This window comes from Heterocephalus glaber, unplaced genomic scaffold, assembly GCF_053883595.1.
Source record: "Heterocephalus glaber isolate CG9 unplaced genomic scaffold, H.glaber_assembly_v1.0 deba00001504, whole genome shotgun sequence".
Taxonomy (NCBI): domain Eukaryota; kingdom Metazoa; phylum Chordata; class Mammalia; order Rodentia; family Bathyergidae; genus Heterocephalus; species Heterocephalus glaber.
In genome coordinates this window covers 73,725,459-73,740,279 of record NW_028258324.1, presented here as the reverse complement: position 1 = coordinate 73,740,279, position 14,821 = coordinate 73,725,459, and the positions used below count along the sequence as shown (strand labels likewise).

At 60.1% G+C, this 14,821-nt stretch overlaps 2 protein-coding genes and 1 long non-coding RNA gene across 4 annotated transcripts in view; 1 reads left to right on the top strand and 2 right to left on the bottom strand.

Moving 5' to 3' along the window:
• The window catches only part of Tgm4 (transglutaminase 4), a 26,341-nt gene extending 13,624 nt beyond the window's left edge, over window positions 1-12,717 (top strand). Inside the window, 11 exon segments of the mRNA XM_087185992.1 lie at window positions 630-861; window positions 864-959; window positions 1,469-1,577; window positions 1,664-1,701; window positions 1,704-1,913; window positions 3,696-3,974; window positions 4,671-4,727; window positions 4,730-4,788; window positions 4,790-4,849; window positions 6,388-6,524; window positions 8,213-12,717. Of these exon segments, the coding sequence (XP_087042118.1) occupies window positions 630-861; window positions 864-959; window positions 1,469-1,577; window positions 1,664-1,701; window positions 1,704-1,913; window positions 3,696-3,974; window positions 4,671-4,727; window positions 4,730-4,788; window positions 4,790-4,849; window positions 6,388-6,524; window positions 8,213-8,354 (1,419 nt within the window). The 3' untranslated portion in view covers window positions 8,355-12,717.
• On the bottom strand, window positions 9,278-11,572 carry LOC147825457 (uncharacterized). The gene is made up of 2 exons (XR_015441076.1): window positions 11,391-11,572; window positions 9,278-10,962 (listed from the first exon to the last, which is right to left on the bottom strand). It is a non-coding gene; the product is annotated as an uncharacterized LOC147825457 (long non-coding RNA).
• Window positions 12,718-14,821, bottom strand: part of Zdhhc3 (zDHHC palmitoyltransferase 3) — a 33,768-nt gene continuing 31,664 nt past the window's right edge. Inside the window, exon 8 of one of the 2 annotated variants that reach the window (XM_087186881.1) lies at window positions 12,718-14,821. In XM_087186881.1, the coding sequence (XP_087043007.1) occupies window positions 14,616-14,821 (206 nt within the window). In that variant the 3' untranslated portion in view covers window positions 12,718-14,615. The other variant, XM_087186882.1, reaches the window with a different exon arrangement.

The following is a 14,821-nucleotide window of genomic DNA, read 5'->3' as shown; positions in this document are numbered from 1 at the left end:
ACTGGGGATTTCACCTAGGGCCTTCACACTTAGCTCCATCCCCAGCACTAATACAGTTTTTTATTTTGAGACAGGGTCTTGCTAAGTTGCCCAGGCTGGGCTGGAACTTTCGATCCTCCTGCCTCAGCCTCCCAGAGAGCTGGGTGTACAGTCATGCACTACTGCCTGGAAGAGCTTGTGTGTTTAAATCAGAGAGCCCTTCCCACGTGCCACAGTTAGGAGAGGCCCTTGTGGCTTTACCTTCTCTCTGGTTTTAATCAAGTTGCTGGGTGTGGTGGCACATGCCTATAATCTCAGCATTCGGTAGGCTGAGGCAGGAGGATTGCTGCGAGTTCGAGGCCAGCCTGGGCTACATATTGAAGCCCTGACTCAACCCCCCCCCACACACAAATCAAGTGACAGGGGTGTCCTCCCAGGGTCCTCCGGAGAGACGCAGGCCCCCGAGACACTGAGAGGGAGTTCAGAGATAGAAGCTCCCACAGCCGGCAGAGCTTTACCCAGGTCCCCTGAACAGCTCTCAGGGTGCTGCCATGACCAGCGTGGAAACTGAGGCACAGACAGCATGGGCGGGTCAGGCGGCCGCACGCGGCGCTGTCCCCTCAGGGCCGCTGCCCGCCCCCGCGTGTCAGATCAACTCGCAGAACAAGGCCGGGGTGCTGGTCGGGAACTGGTCCGGCAACTACGAGGGCGGCACAGCGCCCTACCTGTGGTCGGGCAGCGCGCCGATCCTGCAGCAGTTCCTCAGCTCCGGGGCACCCGTGTCCTTCGGCCAGTGCTGACCGACGGTATGGATGGGAGCGGCGGGGCCAGGCTGACGCCCCGCCCCTGCAGTGCTGAGGGCCCTGGGCGTCCCCGCGCGCAGCGTGACTCCGCCCACGACACGGAGGAGAACCTCACGCTGGACATGTTCGCGGACGAGATGGGGAAGACGGTGCCCGACAAGACCAGCGACTCCGTCTGCTAGGCCCCATCCGTCCGCGCCTCCCCGGGCCGCCGCTCCATTCCCAGGCCCAGGCGGCCGCGCCGGGAAACGAAGTTTTCAAATTAAGTCCCAGAAAATCTGTTCCAGGAGCGGGGACCCCCTCCCCGCCGCAACCTCACGCTTGTTAAAAATGCAGGTTCCTAGCCAGGTGCGGGGGAGCTCACCTGTAATCCCAGCTCTCTGGAAGGCTGAGTCAGGAGGATTGCTGTGAGTTCGAGGCCAGCCTGGGCTGCCTAGGGAGACCCTGTCTCAGCCCTCCCCTCCACCCCAGTGCCATTCCGAGGGTGCTGTTACTGTCTGGAAACCGGGGGACCCACTGAAAACTAGCCAGGATGCGTGGCCAGGTACAGTTACTGAGCCGGCAGTGTGCCCGGCTCTCGTTAACTGGGGGCGCCAGCCCCACACTGAGGCCCGCAGTGGCCGCCCGCAGCCGAGGAGCACCTTAGCATCCTGGGCGAGGCTGTCCCTGACGGTCCCCGCCTGGCAGGAACTTCCACGTGTGGACCGAGGCCTGGATGAGGCACAGGGACCTCCCCTCGGGCAACGACGGCCGGCAGGTGGTGGACGGCACCCCGCAGGAGCTCAGCCAGGGTGAGCGGGGCGGCGGCCTGGGCAGCGCCTCTAGGCCGGCGGGTGGGGGCTGGGACCCCAGCCGCCCAAGGCCACCTCTCTGGCCCCCAGGGCTCTATGCTGCGGGCCCTCGCTGGTGGCCGCCATCCGCGGGGCAACATCTTCATGGGGCGCGACACCAAGTTCGTGTTCTCGGAGGTGAATGCCGACAAGCTGGTGTGGCTGGTGAGGACGGTGGGCGGGCGGGCCCAGGTCGGCCTGCTGTCGATGGGGACCACGAGCACCGGCAAGAGCATCAGCACCAAGGCGGTGGGCCAGGGCCGCTGCAGCGACATCACCCACCAGTACAAGCTCCCCGAAGGTGGCCGGCCGGGGCTAGACTCAGCAGGGTGCGGGGCAGCAAGCACCCGGCCACTGTCCTCTGCCCCAGGCGCTGTGAATGGTGTGGCAGTGCAGTCTTATGGACGTTAAAAATGGAGCGGGGTGTGGTGGGGCAAGCCTGTCCTCCCAGCACTGCGGAAGGCCGAGGCAGGAGGATTGCAAGTTGCAGCCCAGTCTGGGTAACTTAGTGAGATACTGCCTCACAGTAAAACCCAGGGTGCTGGGGACAGAGCTCCATGGGAAAGTCCTGGGTTCGTTCCTCAGTACCAAGAAACCCTACTTGAGAACGAGGCACTGTGTGGCAGTGGAGGCCCCAGGGCAGGGAAGCTCAGCCCCAGCTCCCCGCCCTGGCTATAGCCTGGCTTGGAGGTGAGCAACAGGGATCACAGGGATCGGAAAGGAGGGCTCTCAGAGGACGAGCAAACACACAAGCAGAAAGCCAAGCGGTGAGGGGCCAGGGCGGCAGGACAAGGCACGGGACTGAGAGCTGTGCTCCGCGCTGCCCGACTACGGCCTCTGTCCGAGCACGACAGGTGCCCAACGCTGCCCTGAGTCGTCCTCTGCCACGCTCGTCCATCCTTGCGGCCCTTTCTACTCTGAAAGGCAACCTGACCCCTCCACGTCCTCTCTGGGATGCCGCTGCCTCTCAGCCCCTTGCACATGTTTTTTTTTGGGTTTTTTGGTGCCGGGGATTGAACTCCAGACCTTTCACAGCAGGCGGTGGCGCCCTGAGCCACATCCCTGGCCCGCCCTGCACATGTTTAAAAGGGTTTCTCTAGCAAGTTCACGTCCAGGCTCCTTCAGGAACAGTTTCTGCTTTTTCTCTTCTTTTTCTGGAGGTGCTGGGGATAGAAGCCAGGGCCCTGCACAGGCCAAGCCAGGCCTCCACCAGGCTCCCTGCCCTTCTGATATTGAGGCAGGGTCACCCAGGCTGGGCTCCAACTTTCAACCCTCCTGCCTCAGCCTCCTAGAGTGGGGAGATTACAGGTGTGTGCCACCATGCCTGGCTCTCAGGGACAGTTTCTCCTGACTGCTCTTTTCTTCCCTGTGTATGTCCTGTGGTTTCTTGCTGAAAACTGCATCTGAAGAATATAACAGGGCAGCTCACTTCCTGCGGGGCGGAGGCTTGGGGTCTTTACAGGTGAGGGTGCCAGGCTTTCGGGCCTCAGCAGACCTTCCGGGTGTCCTGGTGTTGCCTCCTCCTCAGCTCTTCCTCTCAGCTTTGGTCAGCTGCGTCACTGTTGCCTGCCCTTTCCCTTTTTGTTTTTAACAAATGTGCCTGGGAAAATGCTGTTTGTAAAGCAGGAGCTCCGAGCCAGGTCAAATGACTCAGCTCTCGGAACTGAAGTGTCCAGGGAGCTGAGGTATGGGTCACACGAAGAGAATTCCCTCTCGGGCCACTGGGCTGCCAGCCCCAGGCTTCTGTGGCCCCAGGAGGAAGAAGCGGGGAGGGGAAGGGGGAGGCCTTGACTTCCTTCTCCCTGAGGTGAAGGCTGCTTTTCCTCCATGAGGGCCAATCAGAGGGTCCCAAGCCTTCAGTTAATTTCAGGACTTTGGAGGAAGTTGATTTTGATCATTTCTCCCAGTTTCTCAGCGTTATGGCGAGGGCAAGCTTTGGAGGTCTTTATCCTGCTGTTCCCACTGTCACCAAGAACTGGTGTGGGTGGCTCTGGGGTGAGCCCCGGGCCCCGGCAGGCCAAACAGGCCCTCTGTGCCCCGTGGAGGATGCCGGCATGCTCAGGTGGCTGCTGTGTCCCCGCAGGCTCCTTGGAAGAGAGGGCAGTCATGGACCACGCCTTCTCGCTGCTCAGCTTCAAGCGGGAGTACACGATCCCTGCCAAGGAGGACCTGCTGGAGCTCTCCATGCAGGAGGAGCCGGTGCTGCTGGGGGACCCTCTCAGCTTCTCTGTGACGCTGTGGAGGAGGGCCACCACCCCCTAGACGGTCACCTTCTCAGGCTCCTTTGACCTGCAGTCCTACATGGGCAAGCAGCTGGCACACCTCGGTGGTATCCAGAAGACCGTGCAGATCCAAGAAGAAGGTACTGGGCCGGTACAGAGCACTGCGGGGCGGGGGGGGTCAGGGTCCCAGCCTCTGAGACCCCTGTCTTCTCCATGACCTGTGCACTAGCAAACAGGTGTGCGTGTGAATAAAGTCAACACGCACTTACGAAGCGTCCACCTTTGGGGGGGTCAGGGGACCCAAGCACAGAGCAAATGCGGGCCAGAGACAGGGACCAGGAGCCTGGGGTCTGTCAAGAGTCAGAAGTTAGGGGCGCTAGACAGGTCCCTACAGATACTTTCTGGCCAGGCGTGGTGATGTGTGTCTGTAATCCCACTCTGGGAGGCTGAGGCAGGAGGACTGCAAGTTGGAGGCCAGGCTGAGCAGCTTAGTGAGACCCTGTCTCAAAGTAAGGGCTGGGGTTGCAGCGAAGGAGCCCGAGTTCAATCCCTGGCAGCACAGAACACAGCAAGCCAGTATGTTCTGGTGTGAAGAGACTTAACCTGGAACATCTGCTCTCAGTGGGTCGTGGGTCCCCAGGGCGCAGCGGTGGAGGAGTGGGATGTCCCGACAGCTGGTAACATCTGTCATGCTCCGGACAGTGCCTAGAGAACTTGCCAGAGTTCCGAGTTGAGCCCAGCTTCTTGTCTCGGGGAAGCAGGGCCGGGGGTGTGCCCAGGCGATCCCAGCCCGTGCTTGATGATGAATGTCACTCCTCTGCCCGGCTCCTCCGCAGTATCCAACGTAGTGCTGACCTGGGATTCCAGCACCTACTCCGACAGCCTGGACTCATTTGAGACGAGCCGGTCATCAAAGGGTTCATCGTGGCGGAAGTGATGGAAACCAGGAGACCATCAGGAGACCATCACCACAGAGATGTTGCTGTGTTTCCAGTACCCGCGGTCCACTATAGAGGTGAGCGGCGGGCAGCCAGCGGGCAGGAAGAGCCGCCGCCCCTTGGCTGTCACCTGGGAAAGTCTAACTTCCAAGACTCCCCGTCTCCTAAAGGAGCCATGCTTGGTGCTAGGGATCGAACTCGGGACCTTGCGCTTTCAAGGCAGGCGGTGGCGCCACTGAGCTAAAGCCCTGGCCCCACAGTTCGGGATTCTGAAGCTGCTAATGGGCGGCGAGGAGCCCTCTTCTCTCCTGTCTCCTTCCGGAAGTGGCAAGCGTTGCTGTGTTTTCCTCCTCCGCCTGAGTTTACACACAGCAGTTAAAGCTCAGGTCTTGGCGCAGGAGCCCAGGCCTGTTGACCCGCTCAGCTCCCAAGGAGGCTGCCCCAAGCGCTTGTGGCGCCGTGAAGTCGCCATGGCCTGGGCTCTCTGGGGAGCTGGGGAGGTCACCTGGCAGCCGTGGCACAGGGTGACACGGGGTCCCTGTGGAATGGGGCCTCTGCCGGACTCTGCCTCGGCAGGGAGAAGGCCCGGCCCACGCCTGGCGCCAAGCGGGGGCGCTGGTGCCCGGGTGAAGGCAGCAGAGAAAGACGCGGGGCAGGGGCACCGGGCCCAGGGCTGGGCCCCGCAGAGAGGTGGTGGCTCAAGGACGGCTTTGGGCTGCTCTGGGCATCTTGGGGCTGGTTTGTGAGCTGGGCACAGAAGGAAGCCCGGACGGCGGGGCGGGAGCCTGCAGGTGGCACAGGAGGAGCCCATGCAGGAGCTGAGCCCCAGAGGCTGGAGGGCACCCTGTCCCTAGGACCCCCACCCTCCCGCTGGAGGGGGTCCTGGGAGGTGCAGGCTGCAGGGCGCTGAAATCCTCTATGGCTGGGGATTTAGCTCAGTGGTTCTGCCACCTGCCTCAAAAGCGCAAGGTCCTGAGTTCGATCCCTGGTACCAAAAAAAAAAAAAAAAAAAAGAATTGTACAAATATTTTGCCAGGGATTTCGCTTAGTGGTTTCGCCACCTGCTGCGCAAGCTCAAGGACCCGAGTTTGATCCCTGGTACCAAAAAACAAAAAGAATTTATTTTGGAGAGGAGGGGTCCTAATTAGGGCTGAAAGAGGTCAGGCTAGGAACTCTGGCTGCCCGAAGACTCTTGAGTTTTAAATTCCTTTAAGAAAATGTCTGGCCAGGTGCAGTGGTGCACACCTGTGATCCCAGTTCTTGGAGGCTGAGGCAGGAGGATCTCTGTGAGTCTAAGGCCAGCCTGGGCTACACAGTGAGATCCTGTCTAAAACCCTAATTTGGATGAGTGAGTGAGTGAATAAATAGAAAAGCTGTGACAGAGCCCAGGATGTAAGGCTGTGGCTATAGACAGAAATGCTGGCAGTACCAGAAGCTGAGAAAGGCGTGGACAGAAGCTTCTTCCCTAGACTCTGAGGGACCCTGGGGCTGTGCGCACTGGCCGCAGGGACATGGACACAGGCTTCTCAACCGAATCGCCCTTCCGTGTTATGTGGCCCGAGATCAGCGGTCAGCACGGGGAGGCACGGCTCACACCTCTCCTGTCTCCCTGCAGCTGCCCAACACGGGCAGGGTGGGCCAGGTGCTCGTCTGCACCTGCACCTTCAGGAACGCCCTGGTGATCCCGCTGACCCACGTCAGGTTCTCTGTGGAGAGCCTGGGCCTGTCCTCCCTGCAGACCGTCGAGCAGGGGTGAGTCTGGTCCCTGGGGTTCAGCCTTCTTGGCTCTCAGTCCGCATCTCTGCGAGCTGGATTCTGTCTGGTTAATGGGCTAAGGGCTGTCTCCAGTGGGCTACCTGTCTGTATCTTCTATTTTTCCTACTGACTCACACTTTTTCACATTAATTTGACAGTGTTGCGTTGCAGTGTTAAATTATCACTGCAAACTTTACCACAGCTGCACCTTTCTTTTCTTTCCATGCTGGGGATTGAACCCAGGACCTTGTGGATGCTGGGCAAGTGCTCTGCCACAGAGCTGCACCCCAGCCTCCCCTTTCTCTCTCTCAACACTCACCATTAGAATTTTGAAAACTTTGGCTACAGCCAAATTTTAATCTTTTCCTTTATGGATACTGAGTTTCATGTCACCCCAAGCATACAGATACAATCTGCTGTGCTCTTTCTAGAATTTCTGGCTGAATTATAATCTGGGGGATGTGGAGCAACGCAGAGCTCCACCTTTGTCAAATAGTCTGTCCTAGCCGTGGTGTGGTGGCGCACACCTGTGATCCCAGCACTGGGGAGACTGAGGCAGGAGGATCGCTGAGTTCAAGGTCAACCTGGGCTACATAGGGAGCTCAAGACTACCCTGGGAGACACAAGGAGACCCTGTCTCAAAAAACACAAGTCAGACCCGAGCGTCTTTGGCTGACTGGACTCTGTGCCGTGTCTCCCCACAGTAGCAGTGTGTACAAGGCAGACTCCGCCCCATCTCCATGTCCATGGACCTTCTAGGATCTTTTCTTCCTCCCCTCTGAAAGTCAGCAGGGTGTGACTGGCGTTACAGTCACTTTACTGATGCCTGTGGGGGATCTGAGCCGATCCTCGGTACTGAATGGTGGAAGGGAAGTCATCTTCCCCAGTTCAGCTCTTCTTTACAGAAGCATGGTTTTCTTCGTGTATGACTCAGACATTCGTGCTTAGATTCATTCCCAGGTGTGCTGCGGCCATTGCTGCTTCAGTGGATGGGATACTTCTCACCTGGTTTCTAAGTGTGTACTGGGAGTATAGGAGTTACTGGTTTTGGTACATGGATGGAACCGAGAAAGACGTTACTGAGCTCAGAGGGTTTGTTCCTGAGAGGTCTGCGGCTGTCTATTTTGTTGTTGTTGTTGTGTTTGTTTTTTGGTACTGGGGCTCGAACTCGAGTTCTTGCACTTGCGAGGCAGGTGCGGAACCACTGAGCTACATCCCCAGCCCTATTGCTGTTTGTTTTTTCGGAGACGGGGTTTCGCTATGTATTTCAGGCTGGCCTTGATCTCACAGCAGCTCTCCTGTCTCAGCCTCCTGAGTGCTGGAATGACAGGTGTGTGCTACCACACCCGGCTGATTCTACGTGTCTGACAAGCTCCTGGGTCAGGCCAGGATCTGGGACCTCCTTGAGTGGCCAGGGGCTGGACAGCCCTTCATCTGTCAGGAGGCGGACGCTCCTCAGGGCACAGAGCGTGTGAACTGACGGAGCTAGCCAAGCCCTGGGGCCAGCTGGTCTGTCAGCTGCCTCACCTGGGCGGAGGCTGACTACTGCCCAGGTCCGGGGCCACTACACCAGGCCCAGATGGCCAGCGCTTTCCTGGGAGGCCATGGCTGGGGCCTGGGCTCCTCCGCTCCTCTCTCCAGCATCCGTGGCTAATTCCACATCCCTCTGTCCCTCAATTTTGCAGGACGGTGCTACCGGGCAAGACCGTGCAGTCCCAGATAAGATGCATCGCAGTGAAGGCGGGGCCCTGGAAGTTCATCATCAGGCCGAGCTCCAGGCCCGTGAAGGAGATCCACTCGGAGAAGGTGGTTCTCATCACCCAGTAGCCACTGCCCCAGCCGTGGGGACAGAGCCCCCCCCACCTACGGGGTTGAGCTTGTCACATTTCCTTCCCACTTAGCCACAGATCACACATGATTAGCTTCGACTGCTCTTGGGAGGCAGATTCAGGAGCCAGTGGGCAAGACAGGAGGTCAAAGGCAGCCACACCCACCTGGCCAGAGACCCCCGGCCTCAGCCCAGAACCCTCCCACCTTCCCAGGTCACAGCCTCCAAAAGCAGGGTCACTGCCATCTACAGTCAGAACCCAGACATGGAGCCTCAGGCCAGAGCTGCTGCTGCTCCCTGCAAGAAGCCACCCTGGGGACAGCCGAGGCAGGGACTGGGCTGGAGAAAGGCCAGAGTGGGAAGCCCAGGGTGCCTGTTCTGTGCAGCACCCGGAGCAAGTCCCTCCCCTCCCCGACGAAGCCGCTTCCTCCTGGGTCTGCCTCCCACGCTGTTCTGCTCTCCATGATCAGATGCCTCTAAACGCTGCTTCAGGGTGACCAGGTGGTCCCAAGTCACGTGTTCTTTACTCCCCAAGCTGCTGGGCGGCCCCAGGGTGCTGCATCCTGGAACACCCAGGTCCAGGCTCCATCCCTCGGGCTCTCGGAGTGGATGTGTCCCAGGCAGGGAATTGGTGGGATACTGGACTCCCCCCATCTTAGGGTAAAACCCCAATCCCAGGGCTCTCGTCCTGGAGATCCACTTCCTCCCTGGCGCACCTGGCGCTCAGTGGGGTCAGAGGTGACCTCAAGATGGAACCACCCTGGTGAGGACTGACTGAGATCCACGGCAGCGCTGGGCCCCAAGGCAAAGTGACACTCGCATACTTCGCAGGCTCAGGTACCTCGCACACTGACCCGTAAGGTAGGCACTGCCCAGGGCTTTGGACTGGGATCACCATGGGGAACAGGGACTCACCACAGAGGCCAAGAGAGCTCTTTATTAAAGAAAGAGGCGAGGCTCGCAGCCACCGCCCTGGGGAGACCTGGCCTTGCTGATGCCCAGTGGAATGTGATGTGGCAGCTGCCACCTCGGGGAGAAGACCGCTGTGTCCCCAGAGTGGGAGCACGAGGCTCAGGCTGGGACAGGCGCAGCTCCCAGGGGGTGCTGGGCGCGGCCCCAGGGTGTGCGCCCCTGCCTGCCCTCCCCCGGGTACCTGGGGACAGCACTGCTCTCCCGGTGTGCAGCTGGCCGCCCAGGGCTGCATGGGTCGGGAGCACATGGGGCCCGCGGCCGGCGGACAGCTCTCTTCCGGGACTCTGGGCCTGGCCGGCCTTAATGAGGACTAAGCTGATTCCGGCCGGCCGGAAGGCGCTGCCCTCCTGGCTCTCTGTTAGTTAACGCTAGGCCTGGCCACCACCGTCACAGGGGGAGTGGGAAGCTCTGGGTGAGGGTTAGCACGGGGTGGCCCTGGCCTGGGAGCCAGCGACCACAGAGTCTGGGGCAGCCTAGGGACAGGAGCGCAGACAGGGCGCTGCCACCAGGGGCCACCTCCCTCTCCGGTCCCCAAGCTCTCCTGGGTGGGTGACTGCTGAAGCAGAGCGGGCAGGGCTCTGGGCTGCCGCAGCCACTGCTGGGGACATACGGAGGGACCAATCCGGAGTTGGGGCTGGGCCTGGAGCGAGTTTCTCAGACAGCGACTGTACAGAAGGGGGCTCAGCAGCCACTTCAGCGGGCTCAGGACAGGACACCCAACACTCCGACTTCACACGGGCCGAGGGTTCCAGGTGGCATGGGGTGCCTGTCCCCTCGTCTGTCTGCAAGGTGTGGCCATCACCCCTTCGTTCTGGGACAAGCCTGCCCTCTCTGGGAGGACTGGCGGCTCAGTGGGTCCTGCACAGCTGGCCTGTGGCCCTGCACCCCCAGGAGGAGGGACGCGTTGTTCCCACGCAAGGAGGCCCTCCCGTCCCCTGGAGGGGCTGTGGCCGCCAGCGGAGGACCCCAGGGGCCCAGCGTGGGGCTGGTGTGGGGTTCTCCAATGACAAGTGCTGACACTCCACCCCGGGTGGTCCCCGCCCATGCGGGCCTGTGAATGTGTGTGCGTGTGAACATGTGTGCGTGTGAACTTGTGTGTGTGTGTGAAGAGTTGTGGCAGCCACGTCTTCCTCTCAGGCAGGCAGTGGGTCAGGGTCCAGCCTGGTCTCCTGTTCTGTCCCCAAGGCTGGCCCTTTGTGTCCTCCCAGCAGAGGCCGAGGCAGCAACCCTGGAAGCCCCGGCTTTGGGTTGGGGGGTCCCCTGCTGGCGAGGCTGTGGCCCCCCGCCCTGACGGCCCAGCACAGGCACACTGTGGCCCCAGCAGGGCAGTGTGGGGCCCGGGAGCCCAGGGGAGGACGGCCGGCTTGAGCGCGCCCAGTGCCCATAGCAGCACTAGGCGTCTATCACCTCCACGGGCTCCTCGTCTGTGGTCCCCGTCGGCTCCTCCGTGGCCAAGGTGTCGTCCGTGTCTGACTGTGACACCTGCCGCACCAAGTCCTTGTCGGGGGGGATCTCTGGCTGCCCTGAGAAGGGGTTGCACCAGTTCAGGGAGAAGTCCCCGCCGAAGGTCTCCTTGAGCGGCTGCCAGCTGCGTGCCTGCTGCTGCCGGTCCTTGCGCTGCAGGCGCTCGATGCCCTGGGGAGAGCGAGGCCAAGTCAGCACCTCTGTCCCGGATGTGTCCCTGTGCTGGGGCCTGGGGACTGCGGCAGCACAGCAAGCAGCCCGTCTCCGCCACTACCAGCCTTCCTCCCTCGGGAGCACGGGCCCAGTGCTGACATCGCAGCCTCTCCAGGTGTGGCCTGGGCCAGCCGTGCGCCAAGGCAGCATGTGCTGAGGCGGCCCCTCCATAGGTTCTCTGGCTGCTCCCTCCTAGCAGGGGCAGCAAGCCTGGCAGGAGGAGGCCTCGCAGGCAAAGGGGGAGTGCAAGACACATGCACGCCGTTCAGGGGGAGCAGGGCCACATGCGTGGGCAGCTGGCAGGCACAGCTTCGTGGCAGGCGTGGGGTGGAGGTGGAGCTGGTCATGCAGGGGACACCGTGCGGCCTCCCCAGCTGCCCACTCACCTGGCTCTGCATGCTGGCTGTGACATGGCACCAGGCCACAGAAGAGGGTGCCGGGCAGGGGAGCCCAAAGGGGCTAAGGACACAGCCAGGCCACAGCCCCTCAGGGGCGCAACGCCCTCCAGTCTCGGCTTCTCCTCCTCTTCTGCACGCAAAGGGGACTGGCCGGAAGCTGGCCGGGCTCGGGTGCGCTCATTTGCACGGCTCAAGTCCTCCTCGGAAAGGTCTTGTGCACCTACTCCTCTAAGTTTCCTGTTCCCCACAAGAGCCTTCTACACTGGAACAATCGTTTATGTTACGCACACAGAAGCTGAGGCACACACTGTCTCGTGTAGAGAACCCTAATACGGATTATGCCCAAAGCAGTGCAGGCTGTGAGGAGCTAACCCCACAACCGGTTGTTTATAGGAGTGAGCCTGGCTGAAGCCTACGTGCCCAGGTCAGAGTAACTCACACCCAAATTCCGTTCCCACAACTAAAACCTTCAGACTAGAAGGACAGTTTTCCAGTTACAAGCATAGATTTTGTGTATTCTGTTCCTGATTCAAGAATGCTTTGTCTTGTCCTTTATGAGCCTTGTTTACCTTAATTTCCATAGAACCTGCACGTGGCTGGCCTTTACCCCAGTGGATTCCCAGTAAAAGTCAGCACCTGGGACTGGCCAGGGCCTGTGTCGGTTGCGCTGACATTGGTCGTCCGGGCCCCGCTTTCTCTCCTACCTCTGTCTCAGTGTGTTTATTTCTCAGGCCTGTGTCGTATACTGGGCAGGCGACTGGAACCTGACTGCAGGGCTCTCTGGCAGTCTCAGATTTACATTTCTTGAACAGAACTGGAAGTTAAAGATCTCAGAGCATCTCCTTACAAGAGACTTGCGCAGTACCAAGGGGGAAGCAGCAGTAGCTTCACAGGAGGGAGACATGGACACCACCCTAGCCCAGGATCGCACCCCTCCCCATGAGGGTGCCAGGACGCAACACTGCAGCGGGGCTCAGACCCACAGAAAGCACCTGACAAGCACAAGCTGAGGGCTTTTCTGTGGAACGTGCCGGCCTCCAGTCGGAAGAGGTGCTTGCATAGCAGTACGGATGAATTTAAGCCCCAGGATGGCTTGCTTCAAAGGGCTTATCTCATGTTTCATGGATTTCACTACCATTTCAAATAAGGTGAAGTCAAGGTTATGAAAACTAGAGAAAAACTGAAAAACAGTCACAAATTGGAGGCGACTAAAGAGATGTGACAACTGGTGGCACATGGGATCCTGGAATAGAAAAGGGCATTAGAGGGACAGTTGGAGAAATGTGAATAAAGTATATATGCAGTGATCAAAATATACGGTGACTGCTTAAATTTTTAAAAAATGTACAATGTAAGACACATTGCCACGAAACCCCCTCAAAATATTTCTCTTCCCCTTGACCACGCTTCTCCTGTGTTCCTGACACTCTGCAGCAGCTCTGGAGTCCTCTTTCCTGGGCTTCTTTAGGTGTGACCAAAAATAGTGACTGCTGCCGAGCGCCCCCCAGCGGAAAGGCAGCTCATGAAACCATGATGCCATGTCCTCATCCACCTTATTCCCCAGATGTGGCACCTCCTTATGGGAAACTCCTGGCGACTCCTGGCTCTTCCCCAAAGTCAAAACCACCATGAAAGGGCAATGTGCTGAGCTCGCCAAGGACACCAGGGCAGCCAGGACAGCACAGCTGGGTCAACCTCTCCGGGGCCCCTGCTCTGCTGAGGAACAAATGCTGCCTGGGTCACCTATGAGCTTCCTGAGGGAGGGCATGCACAAATGAAGCCTCCCTTCAGGGGAGTGCACTGCTCAGTCTCCTGCTCTGCTGTGAACCCGTCTTTGCAAAGGGGTCTCACTATGTCTCCCCAGCTGGCCCTGGACTCAGCTGCAAGTGCCAGGACGACAGGCGCACACCTCCATGCTGGCTCACGGCGAAGTCTTTCCCTTCTTGAGGTGACTCGGGTTGGCACATCTTGGGTGCTGGGCCCACAGATGGGAACCAAAGGTCAGGACGCGAGCCTGTGGCCATGCTGCCCACAGCCCTGGCTGCCACTTCCACCTGGGTCCCTTGGTTCCCCTCTCCTCCTGCTGCCTTCCTGCTGGTTCTGCAGCGAAGGTGCTCTTGGTGGAGACAGCTCAACAGGGATGGCGAAGGAGCGCTGGGCCTGTCCTCCCGCCACCCTCTTGTTGGGAAGGCCACAGGTTAGGGTGGGGGCTCAGGGGCTTCTGTGCAGTGGGAGGCCCCACTCGCCTCCCTGCCAGCCCTGCTCACGGGCAGCGCGGCCAAGGGAAAAAGCCTCGGAGCACCACCAGGAGGGCAGTCTGGGCTGGGGAAGAACATGCCTCCTCAGCCAGCTCCGGGTGACACCCATGCTGCAGGCCAGGGCCACCTGGAGGAGTCCTGCAGGTCTTTCTGTGAGGGTCCCACGCTGGGCAGGCGCCCTTGGCTGGCTCACCCTTTAAACTGATACGGGGCAGCTCTGAAGAGAACCCTAAAACCCACAAGCCTGGTGGGGAGGGCTTCTGTGTGCTGCCAGCCTCGGGTGGGCGTTTCTAAGAGTCAGGCTGATCTTGAACTAGGTAGCCCAGGCTGGCCTTGAACTTGTGGCAGTTCTCCTGCCTCAGCCTCCCCAGTGCTGGTTGCATGGCTCCTTGGTAACTGTTAGTCTCCCTCATGTGGGAGGGATCTGATCAGGGCGGTGATGTTGCTGAGCGGCTGAACCACAGCGAGCAGCAGCAGTCGATCCTCTTGCCCTCCCCAGAAGAAAGTCTTCCAGACAGAGGGGCAGGGGAGACTGACACACGCAGCTCTACGCAACTGACGGCACCCGAGCCGTGCCTAGGCCCGCCCTCCTCAGTCTGGCTGGCGCTGATAGACGGGCCGCCACGTCCTCTCCGCTTCCATTTCCAGGGCCCTCGTCAGAGGCTGGCTGCCTACAGCTCCCCGCAGGGGACACCTTTGTGCAGAGACGTCTTGTCGCTGGTCTAGAGTGCGAGGAGCTCGGCGGGGTTCTTCCTGTCCGCAGCCAGGCTGGGACGCACTCCCGTGGACGCACTCCCGCACGGCCCATGGTGTTGGGAGGAGTGTACAGGTCTCAGGTGCAGTGTTCTTCTCTGACGTGAGAGCTGGGGACGTCCACTCTGTCCAGCTAGAAACTGGGGGCAGAGTCACAGCGGCTGCCTGAGGCCTCTGCTCTGGAGAGGGACACTCAGGAGGCTCAGGGGGAGGTGCGGAGCCGTTGTGTTGATGATAATTCAGCACTGCCACCGACGGCAGGCCTGAGGTTTGCCCCACACAGTGCTGAGGACACCTCAGCCCTCAGAGGTGGCTCCTGCAGCCCTGGAGCTGGCCCCCGGGGGGCAGGATTCTGAGGGTGCTGTGGAGTCGTCCACACAGCCTGCTGCTTTCCTACCTGCGATGAAA